Source organism: Ostrinia furnacalis, unplaced genomic scaffold (genome assembly GCF_004193835.3).
Source record: "Ostrinia furnacalis isolate ACB-3 unplaced genomic scaffold, ASM419383v2 OfSCF1638, whole genome shotgun sequence".
Classification (NCBI taxonomy): domain Eukaryota; kingdom Metazoa; phylum Arthropoda; class Insecta; order Lepidoptera; family Crambidae; genus Ostrinia; species Ostrinia furnacalis.
Window position 1 is genome coordinate 332,992 of NW_021131877.1, and position 22,071 is coordinate 355,062.

At 42.4% G+C, this 22,071-nt stretch overlaps 3 protein-coding genes across 3 annotated transcripts in view; 2 read left to right on the forward strand and 1 right to left on the reverse strand.

Moving 5' to 3' along the window:
* LOC114353231 (neuroblastoma-amplified sequence) overlaps positions 1 to 16,662 on the reverse strand; it is a 50,401-nt gene extending 33,739 nt beyond the window's left edge. The window contains exons 1-19 of the mRNA XM_028305145.1: positions 16,197 to 16,662; positions 15,066 to 15,163; positions 14,860 to 14,993; positions 14,142 to 14,275; positions 13,586 to 13,680; positions 13,338 to 13,515; positions 12,446 to 12,601; positions 11,115 to 11,342; positions 8,270 to 8,374; positions 7,743 to 7,829; positions 6,877 to 7,074; positions 6,218 to 6,343; positions 5,890 to 6,013; positions 5,664 to 5,803; positions 5,265 to 5,581; positions 4,658 to 4,982; positions 4,229 to 4,384; positions 3,515 to 3,651; positions 2,975 to 3,109 (exon numbers count right to left, since the gene is read on the reverse strand). Coding sequence (XP_028160946.1) covers positions 2,975 to 3,109; positions 3,515 to 3,651; positions 4,229 to 4,384; positions 4,658 to 4,982; positions 5,265 to 5,581; positions 5,664 to 5,803; positions 5,890 to 6,013; positions 6,218 to 6,343; positions 6,877 to 7,074; positions 7,743 to 7,829; positions 8,270 to 8,374; positions 11,115 to 11,342; positions 12,446 to 12,601; positions 13,338 to 13,515; positions 13,586 to 13,680; positions 14,142 to 14,275; positions 14,860 to 14,993; positions 15,066 to 15,163; positions 16,197 to 16,268 — 2,945 coding nt within the window. The 5' untranslated portion in view covers positions 16,269 to 16,662. The remainder of the gene's footprint in view (positions 1 to 2,974; positions 3,110 to 3,514; positions 3,652 to 4,228; positions 4,385 to 4,657; positions 4,983 to 5,264; positions 5,582 to 5,663; positions 5,804 to 5,889; positions 6,014 to 6,217; positions 6,344 to 6,876; positions 7,075 to 7,742; positions 7,830 to 8,269; positions 8,375 to 11,114; positions 11,343 to 12,445; positions 12,602 to 13,337; positions 13,516 to 13,585; positions 13,681 to 14,141; positions 14,276 to 14,859; positions 14,994 to 15,065; positions 15,164 to 16,196) is intronic.
* A 542-nt stretch (positions 16,663 to 17,204) lies between these two features.
* uri (unconventional prefoldin RPB5 interactor) lies at positions 17,205 to 19,050 on the forward strand. Its single transcript, XM_028305181.1, has 4 exons — positions 17,205 to 17,328; positions 17,409 to 17,652; positions 17,818 to 18,400; positions 18,534 to 19,050. The coding sequence occupies exons 1-4, from the start codon at positions 17,299 to 17,301 to the stop codon at positions 19,039 to 19,041; spliced, it is 1,365 nt and encodes a 454-aa protein (XP_028160982.1). The 5' UTR covers positions 17,205 to 17,298; the 3' UTR covers positions 19,042 to 19,050.
* Positions 19,051 to 19,286: 236 nt separating this feature from the next.
* On the forward strand, positions 19,287 to 22,069 carry mRpS29 (mitochondrial ribosomal protein S29). The gene is made up of 8 exons (XM_028305149.1): positions 19,287 to 19,451; positions 19,565 to 19,778; positions 19,964 to 20,056; positions 20,796 to 20,941; positions 21,091 to 21,251; positions 21,342 to 21,483; positions 21,627 to 21,719; positions 21,820 to 22,069. Exons 1-8 carry the CDS (start codon positions 19,374 to 19,376, stop codon positions 22,006 to 22,008), a joined length of 1,116 nt encoding a protein of 371 aa, XP_028160950.1. The 5' UTR covers positions 19,287 to 19,373; the 3' UTR covers positions 22,009 to 22,069.
* The last annotated feature ends 2 nt before the right edge of the window (positions 22,070 to 22,071 follow it).

Genomic DNA, 22,071 nt, shown 5'->3' on the forward strand with positions numbered 1-22,071 from the left:
GAGTGGGAGCTTACATTCAGCTGTGGATTATGTTTTTAATGTGATAATGTGTACTCACTCGAGGGCCAAAGTCCGGGAGAGCCGTATGAGCAGCATCTTGGCCTGCGGGTGCTCGGTGTAAACAGCTCGTAAGTCTTGCAGCGACAGCTTGACGCCGCGCCGCGCCATACGCTCGCTGTCTTTGAGCAGTGGGAGCTTACATTCACCTGTGAACCGGTTTAAAGTAAAGATGGATACTCACTCGAGGGCCAACGTGCGGGAGAGCCGTATAAGCAGCATCTTGGCCTGCGGGTGCTCGGTGTAGACAGCTCGTAGGTCCTGCAGCGACAGCTTGACGCCGCGCCGCGCCATGCGCTCGCAGTCTTTGAGAAGTTGGAGCTTACATTCAGCTGTGGACTATGTTTTAAATAAAGTGATAATGTGTACTCACTCGAGGGCCAAAGTCCGGGAAAGCCGTATAAGCAGCATCTTGGCCTGCGGGTGCTCGGTGTAGACAGCTCGTAGGTCTTGCAGCGACAGCTTGACGCCGCGCCGCGCCATACGCTCGCTGTCTTTGAGCAGTGGGAGCTTACATTCACCTGTGAACCGGTTTAAAGTAAAGATGGATACTCACTCGAGGGCCAACGTGCGGGAGAGCCGTATAAGCAGCATCTTGGCCTGCGGGTGCTCGGTGTAGACAGCTCGTAGGTCCTGCAGCGACAGCTTGACGCCGCGCCGCGCCATGCGCTCGCAGTCTTTGAGAAGTTGGAGCTTACATTCAGCTGTGGACTATGTTTTTAAAGTGATAATGTGTACTCACTCGAGGGCCAAAGTCCGGGAGAGCCGTATGAGCAGCATCTTGGCTTGCGGGTGCTCCGTGTAGACGGCTCGTAAGCCTTGCAACGACAGCTTGACGCCGCGCCGCGCCATGCGCTCCCAGGCTTTGAGGATTGGGAGCTTACATTCAGCTGTGGACTGGTTTAAAGTAAAGATGGATACTCACTCGAGGGCCAACGTACGGGAGAGCCGTATGAGCAGCATCTTGGCCTGCGGGTGCTCGGTGTAGACAGCTCGCAGATCCTGCAGCGACAGCTTGACGCCGCGCCGCGCCATGCGCTCGCTGTCTTTGAGCAGTGGGAGCTTACATTCACCTGTGAACCGGTTTAAAGTAAAGATGGATACTCACTCGAGGGCCAACGTGCGGGAGAGCCGTATAAGCAGCATCTTGGCCTGCGGGTGCTCGGTGTAGACAGCTCGCAGGTCCTGCAGCGACAGCTTGACGCCGCGCCGCGCCATGCACTCGCAGTCTTTGAGAAGTTGGAGCTTACATTCAGCTGTGGACTGGTTTAATGTAAAGAAAGATACTCACTCGAGGGCCAAAGTCCGGGAGAGCCGTATGAGCAGCATCTTGGCCTGCGGGTGCTCGGTGTAGACAGCTCGCAGGTCCTGAAGCGACAGCTTGACGCCGCGCCGCGCCATGCGCTCGCAGCCCGACACCAGCTTCTGAAGGATGCCCACGCGACGTACTAGTTCACTTTCGGAGATGCTGCCATCCCTGTACCGAAATATCGAGGTGCTATAGATAATCTAGTTTTTGTGTGAATTCGATATTAATAACATTTGTTTCATCCAAATCCAATGAGCTTTTATTGAGTGAAGCCTACATATCCAAAACACAACCTAGTTTTGAACAGTTACTCCTGCGGTCTGACAACATTGGTGGAGATGGCAATAACAACCTCAGTGCTTGCATATTGTGACTATAGAAGAACAAAGCTTCCAAGTTTATGATTTTGAATGGCGGATACCATTTCTTTTATCCACGTTTACTATTTACATTTAAATTAAAACTTCTTTTGATTATGACATCCTCTGCTAAATAGCTAAACACAGATGGTGATTACTTTTACACTTGAGTGAAATCTACATAAAGTAGTTCTTGGACATACACGTGCTTATCTAAAGAGGGTTTTCGAAAAATCCGCCAGATGGCAATACGTAGACGCGAGGTCCAAATGCTGCGTGATTGGTGGATTTTGACATATCTGTCAATGTCATGTCAAAAATAACCAATCATGCAGCATTTGAACCTCGCGTCTACGTATTGCCATCTGGCAGATTTTTCAATCGCGAAAACCCTCAATAAAATAGGTTAAAATACGTACGATTCCTTCAGGATGGTGTCGAGCATAAGGATGGCTTTCTCGAGCTGGTCGGTGCCGGTGTGCGCGAACAGGCAGCGCTCCACCAGATCCAGGTGCGTTCGCACGTCCAGCTCAAACTCGTTGGGCGATTGCAGCACCTGCATGAATGATGGTAAAGGGTAAAGACAAGCCAGACGAGGCAGATCAGTAGCCTTATTCACGTAACAAAACTTCAACGACAACAAATCGCTGAATGAGGGTTTTCGCGATTGAAAAATCCGCCAGATGGCAATACGTAGACGCGAGGTCCAAATGCTGCGTGATTGGTGGATTTTGACATATCTGTCAATGTCATGTCAAAAATAACCAATCATGCAGCATTTGGACCTCGCGTCTACGTATTGCCATCTGGCGGATTTTTCAATCGCGAAAACCCTCATTACGATCCTATCGAGTGATCGTTCTATCAAAATGACCCTTGTGAATAAGGATTTAGAACTGTTTTTCAATTAGACGACTTCAAAACGTCAACTAGATTTTGACTGTGTCAAAATACGTGAATTAGGCCATTGGACAGAGTAGGATAGGAGAAATATGGGACTACGATCCGTAAGCCTTTGACATTCTGGTATATTTTAGGTTGAGTCGGTAAACTGAACGCAGAATCTGGTATGTCCCGTCGCGTCGATCGGGTGGATGACATATGCACCTTATGCTCACGGTATTAGGACCTTATTAGCTTGATAACTCTTCACTTTTTTTCACGTGACGGTGCAATCCGTCTGACTTGCGTGGGGTGCGTTGGCCAAATCCGCCATTTGTCTCTAGTAAAAAGATTATTTCTTGTTGCNTGCTCGGTGTAGACAGCTCGCAGGTCCTGCAGCGACAGCTTGACGCCGCGCCGCGCCATGCGCTCGCAGCCCGACACCAGCTTCTGAAGGATGCCCACGCGACGCACTAGTTCGCTTTCGGAGATGCTGCCATCCCTGCGCCAAGACATCAAGGTTGATATAGATAGTGCTAGTTAAATAACATTGATTTAATGTTATGAGATAAGCTCAATGAGACATGTCAAATCAACCAAATTAACTCCCGCAGTCAGTGATAATTGCGGGATATGAAGAGAGGTTAATTATTATATGAATTTAACAGACATTAACTAAGTACCTATGTTTTAGCATAATATTATAACCTACTGAAAAATTAAGTAAATGCTTGAGGTGTGTAACAGATGTGTATTTGTCCATATTCTGCAACTGACCCAATAGAAGACAAAGTCTACTGACATCCTCTGCTAAACATAGGCTCTTATTCTAGAGAAAACGATCCATATCGCCAGTAGGCGGTCATACTTTTACATACATTTACGATCTACAATGAAATATACATACGACTCCTTGAGGATGGTGTCGAGCATGAGGATGGCCTTCTCAAGCTGGTCGGTGCCGGTGTGCGCGAACAGGCAGCGCTCCACCAGGTCCAGGTGGGTTCGGACATCCAGCTCGAACTCGTTGGGAGATTGCAATACCTGCATGTATGATGGTAAAGGGTAAAGACAGGCCAGGCGAAGCAGATCAGTAGCCTTATTCACGTAACAAAACTTCAACGACAACAAATCCCTGAATTACGATCCTATAGAGTGATCGTTCTATCAAAATGACCCTTGTGAATAAGGATTTAGAACTGTTTCAATTGGACGACTTCAAAACGTCAACGAGATTTTGACTGTGTCAAAATACGTGAATTAGGCCACTGGACAGAGTAGGATAGGAGAAATATGGGACTACGATCCGTAAGCCTTTGACATTCTGGTATATTTTAGGTTGAGTCGGTAAACTAGACGCAGAAACTAATATGTCCCGTCGCGTCGATCGGGTGGATGACATATGCACCTTATGCTCACGGTATTAGGACCTTATTAGCTTGATAACTCTTCACTTTTTTTCACGTGACGGTGCAATCCGTCTGACTTGCGTGGGGTGCGTTGACCAAATCCGCCATTTGTCTCTAGTAAAAAGATTCTTTCTTGTTGCAGGCAGTGCTTCGCAACTACCTGCAACATAATCCTCACTGCTACTTACAACTATGCGCTAAAATAAACTTACCAACAGTATCATGGAGAGATCGTCAGTGCTAATATTTTGGAGGTAGTCAGTGAGCCCGTGGATGCAGGCGGCTTTGTTCAGCGTCAAATTCTCGTAACGCTTCAGGAACGGAATCACGAACGCCTTCAGATCTGCCACGAACGTCGCTGGCGTGGACTGACAACAACAGAATAGTTTGAAGATTATTTGAGAGTTAATAGTGAGATTTCGAATCAGCAAAGTTTTTTTCCATGTATATGTGAGTGTGACATACCTAACATAACCTACATGGTTTAATAAAAAAAAACTAACTTAAAGGACACAGGCAACAATCATAGACAATAACATAAAGAATTTAATTTTGCATCTCATCATCATTCTTTGCAGCAGGGGCGATTTTGCATTAAAAATGAACATTTCTACCAAAAATCAATAGTCAAGATAACTTACCATCTTCATCAGCAGCATGCAAGTGTGAAGCGTCGAAAGTTTCTCAATGAACGCCAGCGTGACGCCTTCCACATTGATATCATATATCAGCGTATCCAGCGTCAGTAGGTGGAACATGATAAGGTCTAGGCCTTCAACGCCGCCGCCGACTGTTGCTAAAGTGACCAAGTGTAGCGCATATGAAGCGAGGCCGCTACGTTCTTCGATCTCACGCGCTCGCTTGTTGTACCAGTCCGCAATATCGTGGTCTGTGACCGTGGTCAGAGCGGCTGGGGCCTCGCTCTCGGGCGTCGTGTCTTCTGACCAGTTCGAACTCCATATGGATCTATTTGAAAACAAATCGTTTTATTAAGAACTAGAAAGAGTAACGTCGAGAAGAGTCCGCCTAAATTGTGATGATCTTTTTTTGAATTTTTTTGTTAATGGCAGTTTTTTGTTGTGCAAAAAGAGTCTCCGTGTTTTTTTTTAATTTAGTAAAGAAAAGAAAATAAACTATAATAGACAGTTGATCCCTCATAAATCAAATGTAAGCCTTCTAGCTGTCTAAAAGTGACGAAACTGCAACAGCTAAAAACTGAGATAAGAAGATGGTTAAAAAAATATTAACCTGAATATTTCCTTCCTGCACCAATCATGCTCATACTCCGTTGCTTTAACCTTGATAGGAGACTTCTTGTCAAACCAATGTTTGAACGGGTGCTTCGTCGGCAAAAGATGTTGGTATTCCAACGGATTGATTGTCTCTGGCAAGTGCTCCAGTACCGTCAGCTGCATGGCCACAGATTTGATATTTGGCCATAGACAAGTGAGCGCATCTATGCGGCCTTCTTTGGCAATCTCTATGGAACTGTGGACAAGGCTGTGGCTGCGAAGGCGGTCGTACTCGTCTTTCGCGTATGTTGACTTCTCGCTCTTTAGAATCGACTGAAACATTTTTTTTATTATAAATTCCGACGTCTAATCAAGCATTCATGATACTTTATTTGATATTAAATGTGATGCGTACCTCGTATAGCTTCAGGCGTTCTTTATAAAAGAGCATGACGTGGCGACACCTTAGCAACTCACTGGTATAAGAATTAAGATCTTCCAGACGTATATCATCAGGGTCTTTTAGATCATCTTCATCACGATCTTTGTTGATCTCTAAAAATAGAATATTGTATGTAAAGAAGATGCATATAAATTAAATAGGCCAGATATAAGCAGGGAAATGAAGATCGAAGACTTACCATGTAAGATATGTTCATTGGTTAACTCCAAACCAAACTGTAAAAGTTCTTTAGCTGCAGGTAGCGTTTCTGGCAAACGGTCTACACACTGATGGACGGCCCAAATCTTCTTTGATACTTTACTCTAAAAGAACATAGCAACTAATATAGCATAACATTCGATTTCTTCAAATATACTTTAATACTAATGCAATAAAGATGTGATTTCCAAATATAATTTAGCTATAATGATAATAGTCACTTATTGGAAATACGCAAATGAAAAAAGTAAATGGGTGTCTCCTGTATCTATCTAATCTAATTTAATCTGTGAAGATTATAAACTTACCAAATATTTTTGTATGGCATCAGTTGAGACTGGATTCTTCCTCCACTGTTGTTGGTAAACCAGGTCACTGTCCAATTTGAAAGTTTCGGCTAATGTTAGCGCTTCGCTGTAGCTGCCACTTTCGATCTAAAATGATTATTATTAATTGATCAGGAGACAAGGTTCAAACTTAATATAACTTAACTGGAATTATGACCGAGTTAAACCGACCGCACCAAAATAATTTTACAGCTAGCTGGCAGTCTGACGCACAGTGTATTGCAGCCCTTATTAAATCGATTCAAAAGTTCGCGCAGGCGCGCACTGCGATCCAACCCCACCCAGCTCCGATCAGAACACAAAGGTCAATAATCTCGATATGATTTGGTTCATTATTGTACCTATCTCTTGCCACAAGCAAATTGTACACTGTTATTTGCAAAAAAATTGCTCTTTAATACCTTTAATGGACAGTTGACATCAAAACTGCAGAATATGCCACTGTGATTAGTGGCTTTATGTTCCGTTGGATAGACGTAGTTGTGATCACATTTATTTACTTTTTGGTAAAATGTATGTGACTTTATGACACACATTTGAAATTAATCTATAGTTTATAGGTCATTATCCTGTATCCATAATTTTTTCTGACATTAAGATTTTTAAACATTTTCACTCACTTTCCTCGAAAACAACTCAGTGGGCGTGGTGCTTTTGACTCCAAGCAAGCGATAGATCCGTGACACGACCGTGATGCGGCGCGGCTTCGGCTGGAAAGTTTCCATATCCGTGATCGCGTATAACACGGACTTGAGCAACTCCTTGCCCAGCTCGTACATGGAATCGTCGATAGCTTCTTCTATTTTTACCATTTCCATCTAAAAACGTAATTTTATGAAGTGTGGACAAGGACATCCATTCTCAAATGGACAAAGTAATTAATTTTACGAAATAATACAGGGTGGAAACGTTAAGTGATCTCACTCGATTATTTCTAAACTGTATAAGATATCGAAAAACTGATTACTGATCCTGAAAGTGCTTCACGAGCTCTTTCAAATGATATCAGTAATAGATAAAACATTGAATTTTCGGATAGATCCTGTTAATTCTGTAATCTTCAGTAATAGATTACAGAATTAACAGGATCTATCCGAAAATTCAATGTTTTCAGCCTCCATACTCAATGTAGGTATGCTACTATGCCAGCCACACAATATTAGAAGTGTTAATTTTTTTATTTTAAATAATAAACACTTAAAATTAACTCGTAAATTTCATTCTAATTTAAAATTATTCATTAATAATATTTATTTTAGGCTTTACTGACTGTGGCTGTACTAAATGTATGGAAGCTGAAAACATTGAATTTTCGGATAGATCCAGTTTATTTTATAAATTGTTATTGGTACCTCTGGATAGAGCTCGTGAAGCACTTTCAGGATCAGTTACCATTTTTTGGATATATTGTATAGTTTAGAAATAATCGAGTGAGATCACTTATCGTTTCCACCCTGTATACTTTTTCATTATTTAATTTACTTACACTTTCATCACTTCTAGACTTCTTGGCCGGCAGCACATTTGATTCGCATTCTAGAGCCATGAACGCTCCATCGTGTGCGCAAGTTACCTGCAAAAATAAAAACTAAGCTATCACGCGAGACCAATATTACAGGCGGTATTTATTAACTATAGGTAAATACTATCAGTTGCAATCATCATCACCTGGTCATTTAGTCTTCGCTGAAGAAGAAGACTTATTTTCCAGAGGCAAAAGCAGTTATACAACCGCATAACTAGTTACCTATTGCAACTAGTATGCGGTCATGAATTTGTACTTATAATGGCTATCATTCCAAAAGCACAGTCTGTAGAGGCCTTTACTAAATCGATGCGTACACTGCGACTGTACCCCAACACCACTTAATATGCACTTCAATCGTCTTCAGCTCCCTATTTCGTACTCTCTTACTTGTTATTGCCACGTTATTATGAAAAAGAGAGAGATGGAAAGCATCTAATATTTGGAAGTCTCATAAAATGAATGTCAACGTAAAGACTCAACCTTACCTGCGGAGTCCCTTGGAAGAACTCTGGTTTTTTCCCCAGCAAGTTGACCATGTTCTCAATATTGCACACCGTGACGGCGCCGCTGAACCGCGATAATATTATTTCCTGTGAAAAGAAATTTAGGTTCTAATCGCAGCCCATTTATTTACCTATTCCCATTACCGAAACACAATGGTTACACACGAATCATTTACAAATCGGTAAGTGGTTGGTGAAAAAAAAAACTCAGAATCTTCGTTTCTAGGGCTTAGGAGACACAAATGAATATACAATTAAAACTTTCTTTATTTTTATTTCGACGCATTGAACTTTTGACCACCAGTTGTCATGGCGCTATAACATCGAAGCAGCCGCCGTCACATATAGATGTCGCCATCGCCGCCGTGGCAGTGCAGCAGCTTAAGCAGTAGAAGCCGCTATATTGTACGACGTCATCACCCACTCACTCGTCGTTCCACCACTTAACGTCAGCAGCCAGGAACGATGTGGCTTACACTTCGCGTTAGGCGTGTGCTGATACAGCAGGTTTAGAAGCGACAGCCGCCATATTGCCGCAGTGACGTCACACTCACCTCGTTGTTCCACCAGTTGACGTCAGCAGCCAGGAAGGTCGCGGCGTCGCACTTGGCTTGCTTGTCGCTCACGAGCGGGCTGCGCAGGTCGTGCTGCGGCTGCGACGCAAGCGTGTGGTGCCGCCATGTTGCCGCAGTGACGTCACACTCACCTCGTTGCTCCACCAGTTGACGTCAGCAGCCAGGAAGGTCGCGGCGTCGCACTTGGCTTGCTTGTCGCTCACGAGCGGGCTGCGTATATCATGCTGCGGCTGCGACGCGAGCGTGAGGTGCCGCCATGTTGCCGCAGTGACGTCACACTCACCTCGTTGTTCCACCAGTTGACGTCAGCAGCCAGGAAGGTCGCGGCGTCGCACTTGGCTTGCTTGTCGCTCACGAGTAGGCTGTGCAACAACTTGAGGAGTGACAGCCGTCATATTGCCGCAGTGACGTCACACTCACCTCGTTGCTTTTTAGTCCGTAATGTTTAATATCAAAAAATATTGGACACATATATTTTTATTTGTCAATCTAACAAATAATTACATAGTTATGGTGCGTTGAAGTTGCGCACGACGTCACAACGTGCGGCATTTTTAAGCAAGCGTTGACGTCACGGGCCTCTTCTTATGAACTTTGGGGCGCTTTATCTCTTTAAATTTTCATTAGTTTGAAAAAGTGAAAAATACGTGTAGAGTATTTTTTGATAAGTTAACTGACGGACTAATTAAAACTCTTGCTTTTTGACCCAGGCAACATCCCCATTGGATGGCAGCTGCTACCAACCGGACGATGTGGAAATCATTGGGAGGCCTATGTTCAGCAGTGGACGTCCTGTAGCTGAAAAGATGATGACGAGCGCACTGTTACGCGGGAAATTGAATTTAAGTTTAAAAAAATATATTGAAATTGAGTTAATCCGAAACAACCGCCTTGTATGAGGAGAGTCAGGCACGGACTGGCGAATGGAAAGGCCTAGGGACAGAGCCTGGATACCAAACTGCTAACTTGGCGCGATGGGTAGCCAGGGCAGCAATAAGGAATGCATGCATAGGATATAACAGCACGTACCAGGTGCTTGGCCGACACGAAGGGGACGTAGACCTGGAAGCGCTGGTTGGCCAGACGCGCCTCCAGCTGGTCGCACACCACGCTCAGCTTGTAGAACGGCTCGTCGTTGAGGATCCGCCATGCTGTGATGCCCGCGCTGAGAGGCGACGATGGGTCCTGGGGACATCATCATCAAGTCATTAAATCTCCACAGCAGGGTTATGATGACTCTAACACCATTCATTCATTCACAAACGATACTTGCTTAAGTCAAGCAGCAACGCTATGCGAAGTCGAACGCACAGTGTTGATTAGGGCTCTGTGATTGTTTCGCACTCACTCAAGTATTGTCTATGAATAGGTTTTTGGAACCCTGTGCCTCCATGCACACTGTGAGACCTCATAGTAATGTTTGTGAATACGGGTGTAATTCACCAGAGGCAGATGGAGGATTTGGCCTACATTCCCTAATCCTCATGCTATACCGCTGGCCAGGGTTGAGGAGGCATCAATGCTGAGTATCCATATAATCTCTAAGTAGAAGGCCTTGGTATGTCTTGATCATCTAGTCATCTATTTCAAAGGCGGAAGCGTAAATTACAAAATTTTATTCAATGAAAGCTATTTTTCCACTATTGAGTAAAACTCGCAATAAGTTTCAGAAAATCTTTCGAAAAATTGCAGGATCACGTACGCGGATCTAAGTTGTCGGTTGAGTTCGTAGACCGTCGCCAAGTGTGAACTGTATTTCTTTAATTTACTACAAAAGCTTTTCAATTATTGATAGCATAAATCGTTAGCAATCAGAATCCTAGAGATATAACTGAAATTGTCACTCTATTCTAAGTTCTAAGTAAAACTTCAAAATGGTTGTCTCCATTACACGTTNCACCTCGTTGCTCCACCAGTTGACGTCAGCCGCCAGGAAGGTGGCGGCGTCGCACTTGGCTTGCTTGTCGCTCACGAGCGGGCTGCGCAGGTCGTGTTGTGGCTGAGACGCGAGCGGGTGCCGGTGCAATAGCTTGAGCAGCGACAGCCGCCATATTGCCGCAGTGACGTCACACTCACCTCGTTGCTCCACCAGTTGACGTCAGCCGCCAGGAAGGTGGCGGCGTCGCACTTGGCTTGCTTGTCGCTCACGAGCGGGCTGCGCAGGTCGTGTTGTGGCTGAGACGCGAGCGGGTGCCGGTGCAATAGCTTGAGCAGCGACAGCCGCCATATTGCCGCAGTGACGTCACACTCACCTCGTTGCTCCACCAGTTGACGTCAGCCGCCAGGAAGGTGGCGGTGTCGCACTTGGCTTGCTTGTCGCTCACCAGCGGGCTGCGCAAGTCGTGTTGTGGTTGTGACGCAAGCGGGTGCCGGTGCAATAACTTGAGGAGCGGCAGCCGCCATATTGACACGTCGCCGTTGCAGTGCAGGCAGACGAGGCGGCTGGCGTCGGGCGACAGCACCATTTGGACTATGAAGGCCTGGAAAAAAGGATTTACTTAATTGAATATAGTGGACACAGTAGGTACTATAATAAAATTACATATAGGGAAAAGAGAAGTAAACGAGATCGCGCAGGGAACTGTATCCGCCTGTACCACCGATTTGGACCCCTAGAAGTGACTACTACAGCACTGCCAAAAGCGAAACGATAGAGAAGTGTCGCTATAAGAATCTAAATGTAAAGCCTTTATCAAACTCAAACAAAATCATTGTTGTATCCCAGCAGTTGAAAGTAAAATGGCCTATTCCTTTGTGGTTGAGGATTCTGTTGAAGCTCGCTTCCGCCCACGGTCTGATCATCACTTTCCATCAGGTAAGATGCAGGCTAAGCTTCCTCGTTATGGACAAAAAATTGTTCAATACCATCGAGCGGACGTCGAAGAAAGGTAGCAGGGAAGGAGCTGGATGCAGGCCGATGTGGAAATCATTTGGAGGCCTATGTTCAGCAGTGGACGTCCTGTGGCTGCACCGACCTAGTGCCGTACTGCTTGCGCTGAGCCGAATGCCCTTATCACCTTGTTTTTAGTATTTGAGTTGTTATCTTTTTTGTTTTGGTGACAATGAGGGCTTTTTTACCGCCCGCGTACCGGAAGGCGCAGCGTGAGACGTCCACCTACAAGGTGGACCGAGGACATCGTAAAGGTAGCAGGGAAGCGCTGGACGCAGGCCGCTACGATTGGTAGCGATCAACGTGGAAAGCATTAGAGGAGGCTTATGTTCAGCAGTGGACGTCCTATAGTTGACATGATGATGATGATGATGATGATGAGGGCTTTTTTAGTGATGATGATGAATCGGACCAACCGGGCAACATGGAAAGCATTGGGGGCGGCCTATGTTCAGCAGTGGACGTCCTATGGCTGAGATGATGAGGATGAAGATGATGATGATCGGACGTACCAGGTGCTTGGCCGACACGAAGGGTATGTAGACCTGGAAGCGCTGGTTGGCCAGACGCGCCTCCAGCTGGTCGCACACCACGCTCAGCTTGTAGAACGGCTCGTCGTTGAGGATGCATCACGTGATGCCCGCGCTAAGAGGGATGGCATACTCTCTACAGTGATCCATCGAGTGCACGTACCAGGTGCTTGGCCGACACGAAGGGTATGTAGACCTGGAAGCGCTGGTTGGCCAGACGCGCCTCCAGCTGGTCGCACACCACGCTCAGCTTGTAGAACGGCTCGTCGTTCAGGATGCGCCATGCTGTGATGCCCGCGCTGAGAGGCGATGATGGGTCCTGGGGACATCATCATCAAGTCATTAAATCTCCACAGCAGGGTTATGACTCTAACACCATTCATTCATTCACAAACGATACTTGCTTAAGTCAAGCAGCAACGCTATGCGAATTCGAACGCACAGTGTTGATTAGGGCTCTGTGATTGTTTCGCACTCACTCAAGTATTGTCTATGAATAGGTTTTTGGAACCCTGTGCCTCCATGCACACTGTGAGACCTCATAGTAATGTTTGTGATTCACCAGAGGCAGATGGAGGATTTGGCCTACAATCCTTAATCTCCATGCTATATCGCTGGCCAGGGTTGAGGAGGCATATCAATGCTGAGTATCCATATGATACATCTCTTAGTAGAAGGCCTTGGTATGTCTTGATCATCTAGTCATCTAAGTATTTCAAACACGGAAGCGTAAATTCCAAAAAAATATTAAATGAAAGTTAATTTTCAACAATCGTGTAAGACTCGCAATAAGTTTCAGAAAATCTTTCGAAAAATTGCAGGATCACGTACGCGGATCTAAGTTGTCGGTTGAGTTCGTAGACTGTCGCCAAGTGTGAACTGTATTTCTTTAATTTACTACAAAAGCTTTTCAATTATTGATAGCATAAATCGTTAGCAATCAGAATCCTAGAGATATAACTGTTGTCACTCTATTCTAAGTTCTATCTAAGTAAAACTTCAAAATGGCTGTATCCAATACACGTTATCGATCGACAAATCTATTCATAGCTCACCTTCCCAGGCCCGCGAGGCAAGCCTGCTACGTAGAGCGTCGAATGTAGTGCGCAGTACGTCACCGCGCCGACCCCGCCCGCGAATCGGAAGGTGTGGTGCAGCTTGAAGCCGTCGGTCTGAGAGACCAAGTACCCGCGCAGGCGCCCGTCATATGTCACTACTAGCACCTCCCAGCTCCTAGACAAAGAACAATATAAAGCACATACGAGATAACAAAGGATTCGGTTACTATCGAAATTGAACTCACCATTTGTTGTCCTTCACCCGTAAAGGCATAAATATAACATCAGCAACTGCATGGGTGTTGTCAGTGCACTCCAACCCGCCCGGCCGGTTGCAGTCCTGAAATTATTATCATGTTGAAAACTTATCCGTAAAATATTATTATTGAAAACCAGTCTGCAAAAAAGGTTCAGATATTGGGCCCCACCCCATTAGCAACTGTTGTCGGCTGGTCGGAATAAAGTCTATTTAATTCTTCAAGGTTCAAAGTTAATAATTTCTTGCTTCGAAACCCATTCTCTACATATGGTTATACCTATGGTTACCAAGGGACCCCGCCCTCTAATGGTGGCGCCGCGTCTGCCTAGATAGGCATACATAATAGCCACGGATCGATAGGGATCAATGCAAGACAAAGAGTGCCACGCCCTTTAGTTTCCGGGTGGACCGGCCATTTTGAATTTTCTCGCCAAAAACGGCTCATAAAAGCAGGTTTGAGGACTAGAGTTAAAGAATTAAAAAGAGCTACGAATGAAAATGATCTGAAAAGTACACTTCTTAATTGGAGGTGAGGCACTTACAGCAGGTATGTTGAACAGGTTCGATGCAGTGAGGTCGTAGAAGCTGACGATTCCATTCCCGTAAGCGACAACCACGAACGAGCAGTCGGGGCTCCAGACCAACTTGCGCCATTGCGAGTACGCATCGCGACTTACTAAAACAAGACGTGATGTTGAAACTCAAAGAAAAAGTCTTTGAAGTCGGTATTGTAACTTGTAGACAAAGAACTATCCTCCTACCAAAGTCTTTGTCTCGAACAAGTCGCCGTTCACGAACTGACTAGCTACCCACTCGAAATCTGGTAGAAACGTAACCGATCGCGTAATTTCAAATGTATGTACAGTCAACCGCGCAATCGAAAACTATTTTTCACATTTCAGTTACATGTGGATCAAAAGTAATGACTGCCATTAATTTATGCGACCGGGGCCATGACGCGTCGTAACTCACCGGCGGCACTAAAACGGATGGGGCTGCAGGCTGCAATCAATATTGCACCTGCAAGTCTGTCTGGAAATTTCCCCCCTCCCCTCGTCTAAGTAGACGAACATCGACGCGTATTTTTTTTTGTATCAGTTCGCGCATGCGGCCGGGAATCAGGACATCAAGGGAAGGGGGAGCGTCTGCCACTTTAGCTAGGGTTGGCACTATAGACACTATTTATGGAATAACACTGAATGTGCAACATTACAAAAATAAATTAAATTTAAATAGAGTTGAATAGAAATAAAGACAAACCTGTAGTCCTAGCAGCGATTGTGGCATATTCAGACCTCTTTGTTCTGATCTCTAATATATTATCGGTTAAAACGGCTATCACTTTGCCCTCATCCCCGAGAGCAATGTGCCATTTTTGTTGACGCTCTTTATGACTAAAATATAAAGAGTAAGTTAAAAAATCTAGCAGTCTAAGACACATAAATAAATATAGAAACAATACTAACGCTGTAACACTATCGATAAGGCTTTTCTTAGGCCCGAAGAACTTCAGCCAACGCCATAGTGCTGAGATATTTTCTGGCAAAAGACTATCTGGTTTTTGCTGAAATTAAATTAGACACATAATTACACTAAAACTTACATGTTAAATTCGCACTGGCACGACAGCAATTTAAAAATTGCGACTATCACGCCCAAACTACCACCGGCGTAGCGGTTGTCGGCACATTTACCCCCTCCTCACTCCCCCCACAGGGATCTGTCTAGCCTGTGCATCTAGTGCTCACTTATCTGTCGCCCACGCACACATTCGCGCAGCTGCTACCCACACAAGTATTCCCACCGCGCCCTTCTCTCGCACATCCGTTTCCACTGCGCCCATTGCCCGCGCATCCATTCCACCACACCCTTTTTCTCGCGCATCCATTCTCGCGCAGCTAACTTCAGCTCAACCATTCGCTATGCTTCCATTCCCTACACAAAGGGCTGCCATTTTGGATTTCAGCTATTTGCCCGATATTGAGATACGTCTGGGCAGACCCGAAATGGAGTCTTTTGAGCCAAATAAGGCCAATAATTTTACAGTTGCATCTTTAGAATGAAAGGTAGGAATATTATGGGGAGGCTTAAGTTTAGCAGAAAACCTTCGATATAGACAATGTTCATATTGGATGATTGAGGGAATCACCATCATCTAATCAACCTATGCTTTTTATTGCATTAGTTTACATGACTGGCTCAATTCAAAAATAAATATTTAGAGATTATAATCATTTATAACTATAAAAATAATCTCAATAAGTAGATTCCACAAATTGACGGTCTTTAACAGCTCAAACATAGCTAATTCTTTTAATATAGGAATAACCAGTTTTTTTCCCGAACTATCCGTACACTTGCAAAGGTTGTCCCCGAAGATTGAAAACACATACTATTTCTCATAATATTAACAACTTGCATAAAGAAAGCTCTTACATTATCAAGCATGTAGTTTTCTATTACCAGACGACACTAATATTCTCAAATAAATTAATTTTAAGTTGAGTAATGCAAGGCGCATAATGCAACTGCACGCCGGTCAACAATGGCAGGTATTAACAGTGTATTAATCATAGGAAAATATTGAGAAAACTCACCAGGTACTCAGGCTCCGGCTTCCACTCCGAAAACACATACAGCTCGTGAAGAATTGACTTTGTTTCCTCCATGGCGAGCAGGCGCCGACACGGGCCGAACGCAGCTTCAAGCAACAAGCTCTCGGCAAAATCAATAACCGGAGCTTGGGTACAGGTAATCTAGATGTTGGTAATATGTAAGCACTAAATCAATACTGTATTTTCCAACTAGATGTTTTTTTTCGTTGGTGCATCGTATTCACTCACACTGTCTGGTGCTATCGATCCATATGTTTTTGACAATTGTAGTGAGGTATACAATTAAAGGCAGTGTCATCATATCGAAAGAAATTATTCTAGAACATAAATTTTATTGAGCTGTGCCGTAGTGGTTACTTGCTCAATGCAATGAATTTTCCTAAGTTACAAAACGTGACAGTAGTAATTCTAAATCGCTTCATGGAGCGTTGTGTAGTAAAGTAGTAAATACATATTTACATACAAGAAATGCCGGAATGATGGGTGGGGTTTCGAAATTATAACTGTCACGTTTTGCCACTACATACAATACACTTCTTGTCGTTGGGCTATACTACTCGTTCAGTTTGATGCATGGAGAAAAAGTTGTTTCGATAAAGGAAATAACATACTTTGCACATCACTAGTTTCAAATGTCAAAATCATCCTACGTTGACTATCGTTCAGAAATTAAGTTGTGAGATATTCATGTTAAAATAATTCGAACGTTAAATTAGGAAATAAATTATTTTACTTCTAATCGAAAGTTATTGTTTTCTAGCTTTTCGTAATTAATCACATCATGTTAGGTAGGTAAATAACAATTAACGTACTGTCTTCGCTCATGGACGGATGAACTCACAGATGGTCTAATGCTCTAATCCATACTCCTCTAATCCATATCTGTGCTATACTCTAATCCTTATCTGTGGACTAATGTCAATAATGTCATTTTTGACAGTTTCATTTGGAGAATCTCAGACACAGATATGGATTAGAGATCTNAGAATCTCAGAGAATTTGTTGATCGGTCGGTCCATTTACAAAATTACAGTTTTACATTACAATTTCTAACTGAACATACATTTTGGTAATAAATCTTGATATGGACATCCTTCAGAACATCTACACTAAGGTAACATTAAGCCTGGTTGGTCTTGTTTCATTTTGTGTTCTTACAATTTTAATAAGATTTTATTACCCACCACTTCACAGAGTGTATCTGAAAATGAGAGGAATTTGGGATTTTGGGAAGATTACTTGAAGAAACTTAAGTCCCTTGACTTCAATCAGTATGCCGAAAAGCTGACTGTTCCGATATTAGTTCCTGTTGGGAACAGGATCTTGTTCAGAGGCGAGTTGAAGCACACCAATGAGGTTACAGTGGCGATGGGAGCGAATTACTTCGCTAAATGTTCTATCGCTCAAGCAGAAATACTGAAGCAGCATAGAATTAAAGGTAAGTCAAATATTTACTTATTCATTTATTGCTGCTCATGCACTGTTGATAGACCATACCTGATATGCCTGCCTTACTTTAACTCTAAAATGGAGTTCATAACATCCAAACTCCAGTACCAATTTGTTTATTGTATATTAATTCCTTATTTTCACTCTTTTCCAGATGCCCAATCCAAAGTAGATCTGTACAGAAAAGAAAAAGACTTCTTGGATAATCAATTAATATTCAGAAAACAGAACATATTGGACACAATAGGCCAAGAAATTGTAGAGGAGTACACTGAAGAAGAAGAAAGAAAGTGGAAGATAAAGCACAGGGAAAATGTAAGACAGTATAAGAAGCAGTCTAAGAATAAAAATCAAGAGGAAACGGAAGGTATAACTGATGAGGAGCTGTGGAACAGGCTTGAAGAACTGGAATTGCAAGAGGAATTAGAGAACGAGCTTATGACTATGGATAAACAACATGAGAGTAAACAAATTGACAAACCACCAGACACATTCATAAAAGAAGAGGAATTCAGTGATCCAGCTATAAAAGAGAATAAACAAACAAAAACTGAAAGTAATCCAACGCAGTCAAAGTTAGATCTGCTACAGAAAGTCATTGATAGGCAAAATGAGCTGGAGGAAAAATTACAAGAACTTAAATACAAAGAAAGGAGCACAAGCAAAACTGAAAATGACCTGATTTCTAGGCTAGATGAAATGGAGCAGCTTGATGAGCTTGAAGATGAAATGGACAGGTATGGTCATTAGTTATTAGTTAAAAATTAAAATTTATAAATTATCTTTTTTTTTTTTTGTTTTTTATGTTACATTGTGAAAATTTTTTTATCTTTATCACTTAGGATAATTAATACCATATGATGGTTGCAGGTTAAATGACATCATTGAAGATCAGGATGTGGAGTATGAGGAGGAAGAAGAAGATAATGATCAAATTGTTAAGTCACCAGCTAAATCAATCAAACGCAGTGTTTCCTTTGCTGATGAAGATGACAGTGAAACTTTGGAGGTCACATTCACACACAGTGATGTACCACCATCTTTAGAACCTTATGACTCAAACAGGGGAATACAGAAGCCCAGTGACATTTACAGTGCATATGAACAACTGTTTAACAGTGAAACAACATCCATTCTTAAAAAGAATAAATACACCGATAATGGAATCAGAGAGATATCCAATGTGAAAACTGAAAAGCCACCAAAAGTAACATTCATGCAAACTGAAGATGATGATGCTGAACAGAGTAATGATCGAACAATAGTTGTTGGCGACATAGTAGAGAGGATAGATCAAAATGGAAATATGATAGAAAATACGGCGGCAAGGCCGACAAGTCTTTTTAAAAAGAAGAGAATGCAAAAATCTAATAAATAAATGAAAAATGTAAAAGTATGAAGAGTTTTTTTCATTTGTAGAATTTAGTATCCAATTTATTATTATTAACACACAGAACAGAACATTAGGTTACTACTTGTACCATTTGAGTTGAAAGAACTTCGCCCGAGTTATTATGTGCCATCTCCATGATGCTAAACTCGAAGTCAAAAAATATTTAGACTGACCGTTTACTTTCTTTGCTCTGTGGTCGTTGCTGTTAAAAATTTAAGAAAACAAATGTCAAAAAATATTGTCTATGTTTTTGAGGTTATAATTTCAGCGAGATACTGTTTTGATTTTTTATATTCTAAACAGAAGTTCTGAATAAAATGCTGTCGCGTAGTTGGAGGCATTTATGCCGACGATACTCCCAAGCAAGTACATTTCGGACGAGTGAAGCTTCTCCAGTTAGTAGTTTATTGGTTCAGATATTTTACTTGAGTAACTTTTCTGTACTTATTTCTTAGATAAATTTTCTTCTTTCTATCATTAAGATCATACACACAATTTATGTTTTCAGTCACAGCAAAATGAGAAACAAGTTGGTCTTTTCTACACCATGAATAAAGATACATGTAAACAATTGTTCAGCCAAGGCGGTTTCCCCAAGAGTTTCCAAAAACAGAGCAAGACATTCACAGAGACCGCTATTATGATCCGGCAACCCGCTCTGGACCTCATAAATTGCATAAAGTCTTCAGATTTGGACAAACCAGCCATCCGTTATGTGCTTTGTATCCTTTTGAAAAAAAAAATAATCTCAAACTCATATTCATAATCAATTATAAAAATATTAGATGCTATATGAATTTAAATAGGTATTTATTGCTTCTTATTTTTGCAAAATATTGTGGCAAACAAGTGAAATAAATGCTTGTAAATTACAACTTGATAATTAAATTCCTTAGCAAATATTCAGATGGTGAAAAAGGTACTGGCAAGTCTCTCACTATGGCACACCTTCTGCATTACGCCCATGAGGATGGTTATTTGATAGTGCATGTTCCATGGGGTAAGCATAACAATGAGGGCTATCGTTTTAGCGCTCACCAGTTAGCGCCACTGTAGAGTAAGGTCCTGTCACTTGCTAGTAGCGAAGACAGTGGCACCAACTGGTGAGCGCTAAAGTGGTAGGAGGACTATCGCATTTGCACTCATCAAGATGGCGCCACTGTAGAGTAAGGTCCTGTCAATCGCCAGGGGTGCCAACTGTTAAGTATAAAAACGATAGCCCTCATTGGCTTAGCTAGTTGATGTTAATTATGTCTCTTTTATAAACTCTTAAGTCTAACTCTAAGTAAATGGCTTAAATTATTATTTATAGTATTTAGGTACTTTGTTATTTAATTAATTGTTATGTGTATTGTGTCAGCTGGTCTCTCTCTCTATGTCATTGATCATAATATGATACATAATGCAAGTTTTTCCTAATGTGTATGTTAGGGTCCTAACGAATATTAGTATAAATAAAATAGTGGACTGTATAAAAATAGGTGCTGTATTCTCGCCAGCCTAATTTACAAGAAAACTATCTTAGACTACGCGGTATTTGTGCGACGACGGTGGTGTCCCAAAGGCGAGTGTTTGACCCGAGCGCAGCCGATGATGACGCTGTCGGCCCGAGGTGACGTTAGTCATTGTACGCCGCCCGCACGTCTCCTCCCGCGCGTTGTTGGGTTCCCAACAGTGTACATTTAAATTATTGCATTATTTATGTACTTCGTTATTTTACTACTTTACTAATTCCTCAGTGTCAGAGTGGCTGAGAAGGCTGCCCAGGAGCAAAGAGATGTCCAACTCCCAAACACATGAGGGCCTTGTTGACCTGCCGCTTGATGCAGCATCCTGGCTGCTTCACTTCAAAGGACAGAATCAGCATATCCTGAAGACTGGTGATGTAAGTTGAGATAATAACATTTATATTTAATTTTTGTTCTTGTCATTTTCAGTATCATCATCTTTGACCAAAATATAAAAACAATTGTCTTCTGCATCTGCTTTTCAAGGGTAGTGCTGCTATTAAACAGGTTTTTCTCAATGTTTCAGCTCAAAATTTCCAAGGACTATGTTTGGAGTAAACGAGAAACAACGGCAGCAGGTTCACCTCTAGCCCAGCTGGTGGAACACGGCATAAACCGCGTGAAATACGCTTGTGACGTCATTGATGCACTGGTCCATGAGATCAAGATTCTATCAAATAACAAACTGTAAGTAAAAAGTTAGTTACCAAAGATAGAAAGCCTAAATAGGTGATTTATGGTATGTGATGAAAAACACTTATCTTCTATTTATTACAGATGCAAGACCTTTGTGGCTATAGATGGGTTCAACAGCTTTTTTTACCCCTTGACTAGACTGAGCACTCCCACCAAAAAGAAGGTCAAGCCAGAAGAAGTAACTCTCACCACATCCTTCATGGAACTTACAAAGAATGACTGGGTAAGTTTATTGATCATATTGACCATATTGATTTCAAATTCAAATATTTATTTCAATAGCAACTATAAAGCATTACTATTATTAGGATCTACTTTTCAAGAGCAGTCTTTATATTACATAGAAAACCATTTCCAATGTTTCAGACAAATGGAGTTATATTGCTGACTGCAGACCAACTTGCTGTACCTGATGACCACCAGGAAAGCTACTTCCCAAGATATCTATTATACAAAAAGGTATGTCAACTGCAATATTTCGTGTGATGATTGTAGTGTTATAAAACTATTTTAATTATTATCTTTATAATTTGTATTTAATAACATTTCTGTTTTACAGGGCTTTGAACATCTGGACCCCTTTGTGCCTGTTGAAGTGGGAAGATACAATGACAAAGAATTCCTGACTTGTGTCAGCTACTACAGAGACCGCCTGTGGCTGCGTGGCCCACCAGAAATAGACTCCGAACTGAAGTTCACTAGTGCTTGCAATCCCTATAGGTTCATGGAACAGTGTGCCCCATTGTAATATAATTTATTAGCTGTTTAGTTTGTATCTATAAAACATTATAATAATTAATTAATTAAAATA

Excerpts from the sequence above, each read along its gene's own strand:
- uri (XM_028305181.1), top strand. The coding sequence starts at position 17,299 with ATGGACATCCTTCAGAACATCTACACTAAG. Across the intron at positions 17,329-17,408 it reads TTCAGAACATCTACACTAAG|AGTGTATCTGAAAATGAGAG; the intron begins GTAACATTAAGC and ends ACCACTTCACAG. Across the intron at positions 17,653-17,817 it reads GAAGCAGCATAGAATTAAAG|ATGCCCAATCCAAAGTAGAT; the intron begins GTAAGTCAAATA and ends ACTCTTTTCCAG.
- mRpS29 (XM_028305149.1), top strand. The coding sequence starts at position 19,374 with ATGCTGTCGCGTAGTTGGAGGCATTTATGCCGACGATACTCCCAAGCA. Across the intron at positions 21,252-21,341 it reads ATTCTATCAAATAACAAACT|ATGCAAGACCTTTGTGGCTA; the intron begins GTAAGTAAAAAG and ends TATTTATTACAG. Across the intron at positions 21,484-21,626 it reads AACTTACAAAGAATGACTGG|ACAAATGGAGTTATATTGCT; the intron begins GTAAGTTTATTG and ends CCAATGTTTCAG.